This window comes from Miscanthus floridulus, chromosome 19, assembly GCF_019320115.1.
Source record: "Miscanthus floridulus cultivar M001 chromosome 19, ASM1932011v1, whole genome shotgun sequence".
NCBI classification, from domain to species: Eukaryota; Viridiplantae; Streptophyta; class Magnoliopsida; order Poales; family Poaceae; genus Miscanthus; species Miscanthus floridulus.
In genome coordinates, this window is record NC_089598.1 from 34,479,598 (window position 1) to 34,496,807 (window position 17,210).

The window sequence follows — 17,210 nt, forward strand, 5'->3', positions numbered from 1 at the left end:
TAAAAGGAAATATACCTGTTCACTGTGATCAGGAAGGCAAGGAGGACCACCTTCTGGAGGCCTCAAAATCAGCTCGACTAACTCAAGTGCGTGAGATGCCCAGCGTGGCAACCCGTTACCTCGAAATCCATCATCTTCCACACAATCATTGTCAGCTCGGCGACTCTCTCTCGAAACTTCCTCCCTCACTAGATCAAGGAGAATTGCAGTCTGACAGTAACCAGAAGTCAGAATTTTATTGATGACGCTACAACAGAAGCTCAAATTTTAAGAGCCATGTTTGCCATTCTCAGCATATTGTGCCTTAGAAGATTAAGGTCAGTGATTAAGGGCAGTAACATTCATATAACTCTTTGTCCTCCAATAGATTACGAGCATAAATACGATGGAGTTACCAAAACATAAAGAATAACTACTTGAACATAGTGTTAGAGGAAAACAGTGTCCTTACCAAGGATGGAGATGTACTATTGTTTACAAGAGCTTGTAAGATGTCAAATCTCTGAGATGATGGCACCATTGAAATAACCTGACAATTTCGTGTCATAAATTAGTACAATATTAAAAAAAAAGGCTAGGCAATATCACAGTACATAGGACGTAGAGATGCCATTCAAAATCAAGCTATCATCATGGAAATCGTGGCAATTATAATTTTCACACTTGTTGCAAAAATACGCACCAAAAGTGGGAGCAAACTAAAAAATATGTTAATTAGATCCATGCCATTAAGTTCAAGAAAAAAAAATGTTCCATGCCATTATAATTCAGCTGTTTTTGAAGTGCACCGCTACTTCTCACCGAATAGGATAAGTGCCATTGTAATTCAGCTCATACTTGAGGTATGCCATTATGCACGACGACAGCAACCTTGGGCCCACATGTAGGCATATGTACAGCTTCGTACTTCTGTATAGGCCAAAATTCCCCTGCTACTCCCCTCTCCTTCCACTCACTGACATACGGGTCCTACTCCTCATACTTATCGTCTCTCTTCCTGTCTTCCCCCCAAGGCCTCATACTTATCGTCTCTCTTCCTGTCTTCCCCCAAGGCAGGCTCCCCCTCTCTGCACCAGCACCGGTGTTGCCCAGCATCGCACTCGGTACCGCCATGCACCCTCCGTCAGGATGCGCTGGAGGAGGTGCAAGCCTCCATGACGAGGGGAGTAGGAGGCCACCATAGTACGGAGGGCCTTAAAGAGCTACATCTGGATGAGGGGCAGGATGGTGAGGATGAGCTGCAGGAGGTGCACGATCATGATGCCCAGGGAGGCAGCAGCAAAGGAGATGCTCTAGCAAGAGGGACCGAAGCTCAAGGCGATGGTCGAGTCACTTCTCGAGCCGAGCCTCCGGGCAGCGACATTTCTAGCTCGGGCTCCGATGGCCCATCCATGACGGTGACAAGCCGGGAATTATCACCACCGCCATCTGCGGCGGGAGCAGCCGGAGGCAAGCAACACCGTAGCAAAGAAGCCGAATCCACGACAAGAGGGGCAGGGTCCACAACAGAGAAGGATGGATCCGCATCCATCCACACTCGGGGCACGCCCACAAGTGACGCAAGGCCTGCTACTTTCACATCGTCATGACGTCCGACGCCCTGAGGGCCACCGTCCCGCCGCCGTCATCTGCTAAATGGGGCCGACACGGTAGCCAAGGAGCTCTAGGTCCATGAAGATGGCCATAAAGGGCACGTACAGGTAGTTGACGCGGTATCAGCTGCAGGTGGAGGCGTACACGGACATGGCCTTGGAGCGGAAGTTCGCGCCCATGGCGGTCAACCGCCGCACCTTGCGCACGGGCATGTCATCCTCGTAGAAGGCCACGACTACGAAGGTCCATAGGATGGAGTAGCGGAAGCGCTACTCAGAGCCTGACACGCTTCAGACGCCGGCATGCATGAGCTCATCGTTAGATGCCACTAGTGAAGATGGACTAGGGAGAGAGAGGAAGGGGAAGACGCAAGGTTGTAAGTCAAGTGGGGAGAGGGGTAAGATGGGTATTTTGGACCATATGAAAAGTCTACGCAATACATACACCTGCATGTGGGCCAATGTCACTAAAGACGTATAAGATGGCATGGTTCAAAGGGAAGCTAAATTGTAATGGCACACGTCCTATTAGGTGAGAATTAGTGGTCGCCTCTGAAACGGCTGAATTATAATGACATGGATCTAATTAACCCATACGCATAGGAAAGAGGAATTCCAGGTACTTGCCTTTTTCAAAGCAACAAAAGCTTTTTTCCGCACCAATGCCATGGGGGCAGCCATCATAACGCTTTCAATGGCCTATCAATGTCATTAAAATGTTATGCGGTAGAATAAGAAATTACCACATTTTTATAAAAGGAAGAGTGATACCTTGAGTGTTGCAAAAACACGAGGAGCATAGCATGTGAAATCTACATGATTATTGATCTCTTCAACATGATTTTCACCAGCTAGAATCAGCATTAAGTTTAAACCATGGGATTTGATCATCCATGGGTAATGAATTGAGGATAGGACATGTTTAAGCATGTTAATTGCTTCCCATTTCTTCATATGGTTGCCCTGAACTTCCTTCAGTGCTAATTCCAACTGTTCTCCAGCATACTTTGACATATCATTATCATCATACATATGTGTCCACACAACTGTATAACAGGTGATACAGGTAACCGATGAGCATATAAACAATACACGAAAGAAATTGCTGTAGTAGAAACTATCACCACCTGAAAGTGCTGCACCATCCATAGCAAAGGAAAAATACTCCACAAAATCAGCATCTTCATCTGCATCACTTTGCAAACAAATTTATCAGCTGAAACTAAAGCAAACCAAATGTGAAGAAATGAACAGAAAAGAAACCAGAAATAAATTGGATGAGTTAGACACCTTTGGAAAGTTGATCAATTGCCGCTGTGACATCACTGCCCGTTAGCAGACCAAGATAGGTGAATCCACTAGATTTAAGAAATTTGAAACTCTGAAAAACAACTGAACCACAAGCAGAGAGAATATCCTGCTGTCTGCTTCGTGATACAAGAGCCTGAAAGTAAGATGGCATGCATTGCACCATTATAGATCTTATTAGGGAAAAGGAAGAAAATAAACTGTAAAGAAAAGCATCATCTCATGTACTCACTATATTCTGAAGGGAGTATAAACCAAGAATTGCATAGAGATCTTTGTTTTTGTTGAACTTTCAGTAGACAGAACAATAATGCAGAATCAATGAGAACATAGAAATGATAAACAAAATGTTAAAATAAGTTTCAACATTAAACAGCACACAATAGGTACTTAAATCAACAAACCATTGATTTGCACATTTCTTGAATGGCATTGCCAATGCCATGTGCTGCATTGAAGAGATCAACAGCAGCACTTCCATATTCCTCAACACATTCTGATACAGCAGCATGCATAACTTTAAGGACAACAGGTAGTGCCACCTTTACTTGCTCGATATGTCGCCTCTGAATTAAAGTAAGCACTGGCCAACGAATAATTAGTCAACGAACATTGAATAACATGGATACTAGTCTTTTAGACAGCAGGTGAGCAACATATCTGTAGAGTTTATCTACAGTATGCAGTGTTATCCTAAATAGTAAACAGTCATGTTTAACATTTAAACAGTTTAGACAGTTTAAATGGCGTAAACAGTTTTCTACTACACCAAAATATACATACTTACTCATGAAACAAAATCTAGTATTCTGCAAGTATACATATTTATGCATTGACATCTAGCGAAAAAACAGAATATACTATGTCTTCCACTAGCGCATTGACAGTTTATGTATCCACTTTCAACATGAAGTAAACTAAAGTTAACTGATTCAGTCTTGGGTTCTAATAGGCATTTCATCATGAATCTAATTCACTTCAGCAAATTAATCATGTTTACTCCGTATTTCAACACTTTTTACCGTTTAAACGGTTTGGCCATCTAATTAGCTGTATATGGCCTAAATAAGACAGACATCTCTTGTTTACTGTTTACATGCTATTCAAATGTCAGTTTAAGTCATTTAGGTGAAAACTGACTGTATAGTGTATAGTGTATACATGTCAGATTATCGGATTTTTGTGGAACAAATTAAGGTGGATATTAAGATAATAGGATCAAGTTTCAGATAAGATGGGGCACAACAATTTTACAAATATTGAACACGGAAATGAGGAGATAATTGTAGAAGTTTTCACAAGACAATAGTGCACATACCTTTAGCAAGTGCATCGAGTAGAAGAACAAAACTGGATAAGCCATTTGGTAACTCCATTGATGCATCTAATGCCTGCATTAATCAAATACGATAGGTTAAGCAAAAGAGATCAGAATACTTAAAGGAGCCAAGTATCAATTGTACAGAGTCAGAAAAAACACAAGATTATAACTTCAAAATGAATCAATGAGGAACCACTTGCATTACACAAGTCGGGCTAAGACGCGAAAGGGCCTCTAGCTGAGTTGAGTAGGTGGATCGAGTAACCTGGGTTCAACTCCGTGTGGGAGCGAATTTCAGTCTGGGGTTAATCAAAATCCCTTCGTCTGTCCCAAACCAAAGCACCGATCTAAGGCCCAGCCCCGGTCGTGATCGTTCTCACATGGACTACGGTGCTACTGTGTATGGGTGCGGCAGGGGTTGGGGTCTTACCCCCTGCAGGTCGAGTTTTTCTTAGTTTGGGCAAAGACAACATCAATTACAAGTAAAGATTGTAAGACTAATCCAGATCTATTAGATGAGAAGAAACCATATCAACCATCTCAGATCCCAAATGAACATCAGTCATAAGCCTTTGCATGCACATATACAAGTACATCTGGGTGAGAAAGGAGCCAAGATTCTCCCCGCAAAATGTAGTCACATTTGCAAACAGCTCTCTAAGTCCCCTTTGGAACAAGGAAATTCTTCATGTTTCCTGCGTTTTTCCTGTGAAAGTGAACAGATTCCTGTGAAATCCCTGTACAATTTCCAGGAAATTCCTGCAATCCAAAGGGGCCCTAAGTGTGGAGAAATTTCCTATCAGCAAATGTACACACAACTTGCAAGCATTAACAAGCTCAAATTCCCAAGCGCGGAGGAATTTTCTATCGTCATTGCAAAACGACAGTTATGCCAACTAACAAGAAGTCAAGAACTTAACACATATAATTCGAAGTATAACAAACCTCACAGAGGATGGAGAGCATGTCCCTCGGACTGCAATTCGACACGAAGAACTTGAGGATAGCCGCGGCAACATCCCGGCATCTCCCCATCTGAGCCCCTAGCTTCGCCACGGGTTTGGGAAGCACAAGGGAGAGCGCGTCAAGGGCCATCTGTTGTCAGAACAAAGCAACCAAATCAGTACGCCAAACACCCATCGTTCTCCGTTCTCCCAAGCCCACCAAAAAATCGCAAGACACATCAATTCGAGAGGAACGCGTTCCGACCTGGTTCGAGATAGATGACGGGCGCGAGAGAAACTCGAGCACCTCGCGGAGCAGCTCTTCGGAGGCCCCTGGCCTTGACGCGTCTTCGCTGTCGTCGCTCCCGTCATCGGCCTCGGCACTTACGACGGCTGCGGTGTCAAGAATGTCGGAGATGGTGAAGGAGGCGGTTTCGGAAGCATTGGAGTTGCCGGAGTCGCAAGCCTGTGGTGGAGACGGAGATAGGAAGTTTAGAAGGGTTCCGGAAAGCAGCAGGTGGTTCGAGAGATTGAAGTGTACTAAGATCGTGGGTTAATGGGTTACCTCGGAGAGGGCGGTCAGTGCTTCGCGGAGGCGGGCGGAGTACGGGGCTGCGGGGGAATAGCTGATGGGGGCGTCGCTGGTGGTGGCGGCGGAGGGTTCGACGGCGGCCATGGAGCTGCTGCGGTGCGGCAGTGTTGGCGTGCTAGGGCCGATAATAAAGAGAAAACGAGCGAGACGGGGAGAGGAGGCTACGGGACGGCGACGAGTCTCACGAGACAACCCTACAACCTACCTCACGCCGTTCGTCGCCCGCCAAAGCAGGTAGATGCGGCCCAGCCGCGCGCCTAGACTCCCATCATGAATCAAGGCGGCACGATGGACGCTAGACAGCAGGGATCTGAGCGAACACTGCCTGCCTGCCCGGCCATTGGATGGCCATATCCCTGCCCGCCAATGCCTTCATCGCGAAAGGATCTCCGCCCTCCACATCGATGGGTGGCGCAAGATCCTCCCACGGCAGGAGACGTAACCTGTGACTGCCTCGGTTGAGCATCGCCAAAAGCAGCTCCCGCAAGTACGGAGAATCCCCAAAGAGCTTCGCGATAAATGCTTTAACTGTCTCTCCTACTCGCACCACGTTGCAACTTGCCGGTTGCCACAACGTTGCCTATGCTGTCACGGCTACCGCCACCTCGCCTGGGACAGCAAGCGGCACAGGTCTGCGAAGTCGGCAACGACGGGTGCCAACCTGCCACGGCACTCTGCTCGTGACGACCCTCCGGCCTCCCAGGCGCCACGCATGGGGCCATGGAGGGCGTCGACAGCACCTGCTGCCGTCGACGCCGACGCCGGCGAGAGACATCAGCAAGGGCGCACTTGCCGACAACGCCGCTTCTTCTGCTACTACACTTTGCTTCCTTGAGCCAGATCCACTGGAATTGGCGTTGTGTGCGAGCACGGGACCTCCCGCATAGGTTGTCTCGTTCGACCTAATGTTGGAGGAGCTTGCCGTCTCGCTCGTCGTGAGCCGGCCAATGAGAGCAGCAACACATGAGTGTCTGTCTGCTACAACAGCCCCTCAGGAGGTTGAAGCACCAATGGCAGACACCTGTTCCCCGACGACGGCTACTCAGTAGACGACAGACTTGTCTCTGATGTCGCCAGTGCAGGGATCGCCACAGCTCACGCCACCACGAGCAGGAGCACCCGGCGTCGCAGATGGTTGCACCAGCCCCAGCGACGCGACGCCCACACCACACGAAGCTGCCCCGTATCTCGCACGGTTCACTAAGGAGGTGCAGCTCAAGCGAATGTCACCATTAATCGCCAGCCCACTAAGGCATAAGGTGGCAACCACAAGGCAACCCCTACCAAAACGAAGCAGACGGATTGCCGCTCAACCGCTGGCGCACATTCCGACCTCCAAGCGGGCGCGAGGTGCTCCTCATGCAGAGGATGGGCTTTGCATCGTCGGCAGCTTCAATCTCATCCGCGTCTAAGCGAGCATACGATGACGTATTCGCAAGGAACTTGACGTCGAGCGAAGTCGAAGCACTGGACGTGTTGTTCCCGGCAACCAATGCTAGGACTGGTAGAAGACTCTTCTCGGATGACGGAGCAGGGTCGCGCGGCCAGCAGCGGAGACGCCCAGCTCCGTAGGTTACTACACTGCTCTTAGTACGATTGTTTACTTTTATGTAATATCAAAGTTCGAAACAGTCTGCTAGGAAGGTCCAGTCACAACTATAAGATCTTCTAGGACGCTCATTCGAAGCGTGTCGTGTGTATGGTTAAACTATTTTTCTTAATTACAATGATACGTAAATCTTTTGCATATTCGAGAAAAAAAGGACGGGAGATGAGCGACGGCGCTGCTCCTCTCGGCGTTGAGCGGCGACGGCGCCTTGCCTGCACGAGCCGCGAGTGCGCGTGTGGGAGGCGGCGCGAGTGAGGAACGGGAGGGGCTAGGGGTCTTTCGGGGCGCAATCACGAAAGGGCCAGATAGGCCTTTTTTGTAATGGTGGCCCAAAACATATAGAAAGGCTGAAAGCTCGGAGACCAGCCTACGGTTACCCCAAGCTCTTGCATAAATCTAACGTGTGTCAGCGCCGCCCTGCTAGGCCCGTGCCCATCAGGGCGGCATGGAAGAAGCCTGCAGCCACGGAGGAGTAAAGCCTTTGACATATATATTACCCTTCTCTAGTAAGCCAATTGTGTTTTTGCCCCCACTTTTTTTAACTTTGTGTTTTTACCCCTGTTATTTTGGAATGAAAGGTCTGTTTGCCCCTGCTTCCGACATCTGTCAGGTGGACATGGATTAAACGAATTAAAAAAATCCAAATCTAAAATATAAAGGCCAAATGACCATAGTGCCCCTTATCATTATCGACTAATCCCAAACTGAAGGGGACGGAGGCCCGACTCCAGGTGCGGGCGTTCTGCATCGGACACGGGCCACTCGCGTGGCTTTCCAGCGGTGGCTGTAGACCAAAGGGGAAGGGAGGCCGTAGCTCCGGGGTGTGGGTGCGGGGCTTCCTCCCGCTCGCCGCTACAGGGTGCGGACGCGACCTCTAGGCACGGGGAGGCTGCGTCGCCCGCCCACAGGTCGACGTGCGCGTGCCAGGTGGCAGCGGCGGTGCCCTATCGTGGCTCACCAATGGACTCTGCCTGCTGGTCCTGGCGTCTGCCCACAGGTCCTGGCTTTGCCCGGCTGCGGGTCATCATCTTCCTCTAGGCACCCGGCTGCGTGGCTATAGGGGTGTGCGCGGAGAGCCCCATGCCTTGCGGATATCCTGCTCAACACACAGCGCTCAGGACACCTCATGGACATCAGATCTCTCGAATCGATCAATATGGAAGAGCAAAGGTGGTTTCAACAAACCCTAACCCTTTTGTATTGCTCTTTTGCTGCCAGAGTGAGTGCATTTTTTATGGTTTGAGTTGGATAAGCTAACCGCATACTCCTTGCTGTGGTTTGTAGGCCAAATCATAGGGGTATACGGCTTCTTGTTAGAATTCAATCTTTTTCAGCTTGCTAGACAATGCTCCAAAGTCATGGCAGCAGGGTAAAACTTTGCCAACTAAATTTGTTGATGACATACATAGCTTTGGGCTTCTGCGGTTGATTGATTTCATAGGCGAGCATTGCATGTGGGGGTCAAAGCAATACATAACCTTATGGCGTGATCTGGAAAATGATTCATTTGAGATGAAAACTGATGAACATCTTTTAGAGTGGTTTGTACTCAATATAGATAAGGGGGTAGCTTGCATCAATGCCTAGATAAATGATTTTGAAGAGCGATTACAGTTTTCACCAACCCAACGTAGGTGTCATCCTAGTGTGAGAAGTAGAGTACTCCTTATTGAGGGAAGCACAAATGAGGGAGCCACCACAAATGAGAGAGCAACAAATAATGATGAGGGGGTAGGCGATGATGATGAGAGGGTAGAAGATGATAATAAGGTCATATTCTCTGACAGCGGCTATGACACTGATTTAGCTGCATCTTTCGACTTTGATGATGACTCAGAGTTTGATCCTAATGGTGAAATATTGATGATTTTGATGAGTATGATGCTCCCATGTTTTCATATGATCCTAATGATCTATGCATTGATGTAAATGTGGTGTTCCCAGATGCGGATTAGTGCAAGTCTGCAGTTACACATCATGCTATCTTGCATGACCATGTTGAAAGTATCTAGGCCCCTAGTTGGATTTCGGTGATTAATAACGACACGAGATTACTATGACTAATGTGTGTTTTGTAGAGGCAATTTGAGTTATGTCATGGTAATGGAAATTGATTGGGCAATCATGGTTTTCATGCTCCTGTCGATGGAAATCGTTTTGGTTTTCAAAGGATGGACGACAAGGTTAAGGACAGACTAGTTCTAAGTGTTGTAAGCTCTAGTTTGGTTTTGGTTAATTGATAAAACCCTAAGTGCTAACCTAGTTTATCAAAGTAATTATGAGATAGGTAGCACTACTCCAAGTGATAAAGCAATAGTGAAGATCATGATGATGGTGATGGCATGGTGATGATCAAATGCTTGAACTTGGAAAAGAAGAAAGAGAAAAACAAAAGACTCAAGGCAAAGGTATAAATAGTAGGAGCTATTTTGTTTTCGTGATCAAGACACTTAGCGAGTGTGATCACATTTAGGTTAGATAGTCATTCTATTAAGAGGAGTAAAACTCGTATTAAAATGCGGTTATCAAAGTGTCACTAGATGCTCTAACTCATTGCATGTGCATTTAGGATCTAGTGGAGTGCTAACACCCTTAAAAGTATTTGTGAAAATATGCTAACACATGTGCACAAGGTGATGCACTTGGTGGTTGGCACATTTGAGCAAGGGTTAGGAACTTCACCGGTAGAGTGTCCACCCATAGAGTGCAGATAGTCTGACGGTGCCACCGGCGCCCTATACAGAAAAGACAGGGGTTCACAGAGTGACAAGACGCTGGTGGTGCAGTGACCGAACGCTGGGTTCAGAGTCCAGTCAGTGATAGTAGTAAGCACACGGTCTCGATCTTGTGACCGGACGCTGGCGTGTAAACTGACCAGACGCTCATGGTCTGAGTCCGGTCAGTGCTGACGTACGCTGACATGAGACACACAGAGGAAACGTTGAGTGACCGGATGCCGGGTGAGTCTAGTCGAGCATGACCGGACGTGTCCGGTCGTAAAATTTCACGTTTGGAACCTTACTGGAAATGACCGGACGCTGGGGTCCTGCGTCCAGTCACTTTCTAACTGATGCGTCCGGTCATCACTTGACCATTGAGATCGGGTTATCGGCGTTTGAAGCCGATGACACGTGGCAAGCATCGGGCAATCGGACGCTGGGGTCCTACGTCCGGTCGAACTGACCGGAGCGTCCGGTCACCCCGTGTTGTGCCCAGTGAAGAGGTACAATGACTCTATTTCGTGGGAGCTTCTATTTAAGCCCCATGGCCGGCTCAAGCTCACTCTCTTGGCCATTTGCATTAACATAGCAACCTTGTGAGCTTAGCCAAAGCCCTCCCACTCATCTCCATCATTGTTTCATCATCATTATAAGATTGGGAGAGAATCCAAGCGCATTGCTTGAGTGATTGCATCTAGTGGCACTTGGCATTCGTGTTTCGCTGCGGGATTCACTTGTTACTCTTGGTGGTTGCCGTGCACCTAGACGACTTGGAGCAGCGAGGATCATTGAGCGGAGGTCGGTGATTGTCTCTGGCTCCGATCATGGTGATTGTGAGGGGTCTTGTGCCTTCTCCGGCGGAGAGCCAAAAGTTAACTCTAGTGGATTGCTCGTGTCATTGAGTTACCTCACTTGTGGGTATGTTCTTGCGGTGTCCAATTGTGTGGATGAGGTTCATACAACACCTCTTAGCCGCCGAACCACCAAGTGTTGGTCGACACAACGGGGACTAGCGTGCCGGCAAGCACGTGAACCTCAGGAGAAAAATTGGTTGTCTCTTGCCCTTTGGTATTCTCCCGATGATTGATTTAGTATTCATCTTATGATTGGTTCACAACCCTCTACATGGCGGTATAATCACCCTACTCACTCATTTATATTCTTACAAACTAGTTGTGGCAAGCTCTTTAGTGTAATTAGAATTGAGAGCTTGCTTTGTTATTTTAAGTTCATCTAGTGGAGCTCTTTAGAGTAGCAAGATTGATAGCTCTTAGTGAGTAATAACATTGCAAGTTGTGTTCCTAGTAATCATTGCAACTAGAATTGTTGGATAGGTGACTTGCAACCCTTGTAGAGCTAGAGCAAGTTTGCATTTCGCTATTTGTCATACTAATCAAATTGCTCTAGTTGATTTGTAGATTTTTAAATAGGCTATTCACCCCCTCTAGCCATATTAGGACCTTTCAGGTGTTGGAGAGACACTTAGAGTAGTTTAGGACTTTGTTTTTCCTTTGACCGTACTATTAAGGTGGGTATGGACTAGTAGCTTAACCTAGGTGAGTCTAATAGATTAGGTGTGGTGCACACTTGTCAAACTTAGCACTAGGTAGCTCAGGAATAGCCCTAAGATCGATAGAAGTCAACTTCATTTATAAAGAATTTTGAATTAGAAGTAAATGGAGAGTCAAATGACTGACCGGATGCTAGTTTGGTTGTGACCGAACATAGCTTGGAGAGTCTGGTCAGTTCATTTAATCGGCAGCAGCAGTCAGAGTGCGACCGGACGTTGGACACCAGTGCTCACCAGACGCGATGCTAGCCGTATCTATAGCAGCGTGGATAGGTTGTTGACCACGGACCAGACGCTGAATAGAGAAATGACCAGACTCTAGGTGCCAGCGTCTGGTCAACAACAGTAAGGTTCCAGAGAGGGTTTTTGAAGACCGAACGCGTTCGGTGGGTGCTGATCGGATGCGGGCTAGAGTTCGTTTAGAGCAAATGGATCTTTCTAACACACTGACGTATTACACTGACCAGAGTGTCCGATCACCTTGATCGGAGTGTTCGATCATCCTGATACTTGCTGAGTTGGACCTCAACCGTTATGTTTTGAATGGGGAGGGTATAAATACATATCCCACTCGTCCATTTGAGGCCTCTTGCCCATTTGTTCAGCTGAGAAACACCTTTGGAGTGAAGGGAGAGCAAGAGCCTAGTGGGGTAATTGAGATTTGATAATCCAAGATTAAGGACCTCATTAGTGCATAGAGAGTAGTAAGTGTCTATCCACCTTTCTCATTAGGCTTGTCTTGGTCAAGTGAGAGTTTGTGCTTGTTACTCTTGGTGATCGCCATCACCTAGACGACTCGATGGTGGTTAGGAGCTTGGTGATCATCCAGCAGAGCATGTGGATGACCCAAGTCATGTTATGAGCGGTTGTGGGCGATTCACCATGGCAGAATGTCAAAGAATCAGCCCGTAGAGAGCACTTGATCCTTGGGTTGATCAAGGGGGAGCTACACCCTTGCGTGGGTGCTCCAACGATGACTAGTGGGGAGTGGTGACTCTCCGATATCTCAGGAAAACATCGTCGTGTTTCTTTTCCTATCTTTATTTTGAGCATTTATATTTGAGTAAGTCATTTCATGTCTTTACATTCCTAGAATTGTCATGCTAGAGTAGGATTGGAACCTAAGATACAAAACTTTTATACGACAGAACAATAGAAGCGCATTCTAGACACAAGGGGTGAAATGGGTTAAGTGTAGGACTTAATTATTGCAAAAATTTAGAATTAGCCCAATTCACCCCCCCTCTTGGGCATCTTGATCCTTTCAATTGGTATTGGAGCATCGTGGTCCCTAAATTAGGCTTAACCGCCAAGAGCAAGATGTCCCACGGGGATGGACCCCCTCTTATCTTTGAGGGAGATGATTTTCCTTATTAGAAAATTTACATGGAGGCATACCTAGAGGCTTTAGATATTGAAGTTCTTAGAGCTACCTCACAAGGCTTCCCAAAACCTAAGGATCCTGCCAACCTTCAAGGCGATGAGGTTAACTATGAGAAGTGGAATGCAAAGGCTAGAAACATGCTCTTTAGAGGCCTTTGCAAGGATGTTTTTAACTGTGCGCGGAACCACAAAGACGCCCATGCACTATGGTCGGACATTTATGTGCTCCATGAGGGAACCAAGAGTGAGCGTGAGGAACGCTACCACCTTATGATGAAATAGCTTAATTCATTTGAGATGTTTCCTAGAGAAAGTGCCAATGAGATGTATTCACGCTTGAATGTTCTTATCGAGGAAGTCAATGGGCTTGGACTCACACAAATGCAACCCTCCGATGTTGTGAGGAAGATCTTGAGTGTCCTTCCCTTTGACAAATATGGGCATATTGTGACGGTGCTTCATCAAGGTGATCTTTCCACCGCTACACCAACTCAAATATTAGGGAAGATCAATGCACATGAGATGTACATGCACATCACTCCACAAGATGGCTTTTCTTCCAACAAGAAGAAAGATTTGGCATTCAAGGCTAGCCAAGAGAAGAGGGGCAAAGCAAGAGTTGATCATGATAGCTCAAGTGATGATGAGATTGATGATGCAAGTCTTGCTCTCATGGTGAGAAGAACTGCCAAGATGCTCAAGAAGCTAAACAAGAATAGTGTCAAGTTTGATGGCAAGAAGAAGAAATTCTTCACTGGTAATAGAAGGAAGCCCATCTCTGAAATGTATTACTATAATTGTAGAGAACTTGGTCATCTAGCTCATCAATGCCCCAAACCTAAGAAAGACCTCATCAATGCCCCAAACCTAAGAAAGACAAGTACAAGAAGAAGTACAAGGGCAAGAAAAATAACTCAAGTGATGAAAATGATGATGAGAAGAAGAAGAACAAGCCATATAAGAAGAAGGATGGCAAGAAGAAGGAATTTTACAAGAAGAAGAAGAAGAATAGCAAGGCATACATTGTTGGTGATTGGCTCACAGACATTGAGTCATCAAGTGGCTCATCTGATGATGAAAGTGAGAATGAGAAGGAGAAGGAGAAGGTGGGCGCTCTTGTGATTGATTCTTCACTATCTTCACCGACACCGTCACCGTCATCCTCTACACACCTATGCCTTATGGCCATGGGTGAATGAAAGGTACAAAATAATGATGATAATAGTGGTGATGATAATGCTAGCAATGATAAAAGTGGTAGTGATAGTGATGAAGAATTTGAATCACCTTCTTATGATGATCTTGTCAAATTGCTAAACCAATACACCAAAATCATTAGAAAGACAAGAGCTAAAAATAAAAAGCTAGAACTTGAGAAGGACTCACTCTTAGCAAAGTATGACATAGCCGAAAAAGCTAGTGTTGAGCTTAGAGAAGAGAATAAAATTGTGTCATCCAAACTCAAGGAGCTCAAATCCTCTAAAAAGGAGCTTAGAGAAAAATATAATAAACTTGAGGAGATACATAATGAGCTCACCACTAGTTACAATTTGCTAAAAGAAGAGTACACCAATCTTAAGATTAATCATGACAATCTTGTTCTTTCTCATGAGTTATTATTCAATGATCCACATGATGTTACTAACAATATTGTTAAGATTGATATAGCTACATCATGTGATGACTTAATTGTTGAGAGCATTGAGCAAGGTTCTAGTAACAAAGGCAAGAAAGTGATTGAGTCCGACAACTATGATGATTATGTCAAGCTCAAGAATGAGAATGAAAAGCTCAAGAAAGATCTTGAAAAGCTATCAACCACCAACACAATTATTATAGAGAATCTTAACAATGATTATGATATAGCTCTTGAGAATGAGATGCTTAAAGAAGAGAACAAGAGACTCAAGATGGAGAAAAATCATGACGAACTTAGAGAAGAAAACAAGAAGCTCAAGTTGGAGAAAGAACATCTCAAGACTGGTTTGAGCAAGTTCACAAGAGGCCAATATCTCCAAAGTGAGCTACTCATGAACACCGTGATAAAGATGGATAGAAGTGGTATTGGGTACTTGGCAAATCAAGAGAAGAAAGCTCAAGCTCAACATCAACAACAATAAAGTCAAAGCCTAAGCCAAAGAGATGTTTTGAGTGTGGACAAGAAGGTCAGTTTGCTCATGAGTGTCAAACTCCACCACCACAACCCTTGCTCATGCATGCTAGACCCTTTGTCTTCAATGCTCACTATATACTTAGAAAGGATTCTAGTGGAAAATTGAAAGTCATGTTCTTAGGTCCACCCAACAAGAATAGGTCTAAGCAAATTTGGGTTGCAAAGTCACTAGTTGAGAAAGTCAAGGGCCCTCATTAAGTTTGGGTCCCTAAACAACAAGCTTGGTCTCTTATGTGTAGGTGAACTATAAGATCGGTGGAAGTCATTAGGTTATTAATAGTGGTTACACTCAACATATGATCGGTGATCCTCGTATGTTCACCTCACTAGATGAAGAAGTAGATGGTCAAGAAAGGATTACGTTTGGTGATAATTCAAAGGGCAAAGTTCAAGAATTGGGTAAAGTTGTAATATCAAATGATCATTCAATATTAAATGTGCTATATTTTGTTTCATTGAGTTTCAACTCCGTTGGTCAATTGTATGATCTTTGCTTTCAATGTTTATTTACCAAGAAGGAAGTGGTTGTGTCAAAGAAAGATGATGATCAAGTTATATTCAAGGGTTTTAGATACAACAACCTATATCTAGTGGATTTCATATCCGAAGATGCAAACTTGAAGACATGCTTATTCACCAAAACATCACTTGGATGGCTATAGCATAGAAGACTTGCGCATGTTGGGATGAGCTCACTCAAGAAGCTAATGAAGAATGAGTTGGTGAGAGGTTTGAAGAATGTGAAATTTGAGAAAGACAAGCTTTGTAGTGCATGTCAAGCCGGCAAGCAAGTTACAAACACTCATCGAACAAAAGCTTACATGTCAACAACAAGAGTACTAGAGCTTCTTCACATGGATCTATTTGGACCAACAACTTATAAGAGTTTGGGAGGAAATCTCTATTGTCTTGTGATAGTTGATGACTACTCTAGATATACTTGGCTGTTCTTCCTTCATGACAAAACCGAAGTGGCTGCATGTTTCAAGAAGTTTGCTAAGAGAGCACAAAATGAATTTAAAGTGAAGCTCAAGAAGATAAAAAGTGACAATGAAAAAGAATTTGACAACACAAACATTGAAGTATATTGTGATGAAGTAGGGATCAAGCATGAGATCTCCGCAATATACACTCCTCAACAAAATGGTGTAGTAGAGAGAAAGAACTAGACAATTATCACTCTTTCAAGAACAATGCTTGATGAGTACAATACACCCGAAGCTCTATGGGCGGAAGCTATCAACACCGCATGTTATGCATCCAATCGCCTATTTCTTCAAAAGTTTCTTGACACAACCTCTTATGAGTTGCTCAGTGGGAAGAAGTCGAACGTATCATTCTTTCGGGTGTTTGGTTGCAAATGCTACATCTACTAGAACCGGAAACACCTAGGGAAGTTCTAAAGATGTTGTGATATTGGTTTTTTTTGTGGGTTACTCATCAAAGTCCAAAGCATATCGAGTATTTAATCATGCCACCGGCTTGGTTGAAGAAACATATGATATAGAATTTGATGAATGTAACGGCTCCCAAGGAGCACATGAGAATCTTGATGATGTAAGTGATGAACCATTAAGGGAGGCCATAAAGAACATTCCGGTTGGAGACATCAAGCCCAAAGATGATGAAAATGATGTACAAGTGATTAATCCACCTTCTTCATCAAATGTGCCACAAGATGATGATAAAGATGAAAGAGTAGAAAATAAAGATACTCATATCTCCCATGATCAAATGGTGGCACAAGCTCAAGATGTTGATGCTCCACAACCTCCCTCTCAAGTGGTTGATAGAAGAAATTCACCCCTACTACAAGCACATCCACAAGATCTCATCATAGGGAGTTCTTCAAAGGATGTAATGACTCGCTCTCAAAAACTTGCTTTATTTATTGAACATCACTCGTTTGTTTCTTGTATTGAGCCTAAAAATATAGAAGAAGTTCTTTAAGATCCGGATTAGATAAATACCATGCATGAAGAGTTGAACAACTGCACC

General features: G+C 45.1%; 1 protein-coding gene across 2 annotated transcripts in view; it reads right to left on the minus strand.

Annotated features, from left to right (window-relative positions):
* LOC136528663 (aberrant root formation protein 4-like) overlaps nucleotides 1-5,985 on the minus strand; it is a 29,137-nt gene extending 23,152 nt beyond the window's left edge. The window contains exons 1-12 of one of the 2 annotated variants that reach the window (XM_066521625.1): nucleotides 5,731-5,984; nucleotides 5,431-5,631; nucleotides 5,167-5,316; nucleotides 4,219-4,291; nucleotides 3,305-3,483; nucleotides 3,133-3,189; nucleotides 2,883-3,036; nucleotides 2,720-2,779; nucleotides 2,364-2,638; nucleotides 2,220-2,291; nucleotides 452-529; nucleotides 16-210 (exon numbers count right to left, since the gene is read on the minus strand). In XM_066521625.1, the coding sequence (XP_066377722.1) occupies nucleotides 16-210; nucleotides 452-529; nucleotides 2,220-2,291; nucleotides 2,364-2,638; nucleotides 2,720-2,779; nucleotides 2,883-3,036; nucleotides 3,133-3,189; nucleotides 3,305-3,483; nucleotides 4,219-4,291; nucleotides 5,167-5,316; nucleotides 5,431-5,631; nucleotides 5,731-5,841 (1,605 nt within the window). In that variant the 5' untranslated portion in view covers nucleotides 5,842-5,984. Of the gene's footprint in view, nucleotides 1-15; nucleotides 211-451; nucleotides 530-2,219; nucleotides 2,292-2,363; nucleotides 2,639-2,719; nucleotides 2,780-2,882; nucleotides 3,037-3,132; nucleotides 3,190-3,304; nucleotides 3,484-4,218; nucleotides 4,292-5,166; nucleotides 5,317-5,430; nucleotides 5,632-5,730 lie in introns of both variants that reach the window. The other variant, XM_066521626.1, reaches the window with a different exon arrangement.
* Nucleotides 5,986-17,210: the final 11,225 nt, after the last annotated feature.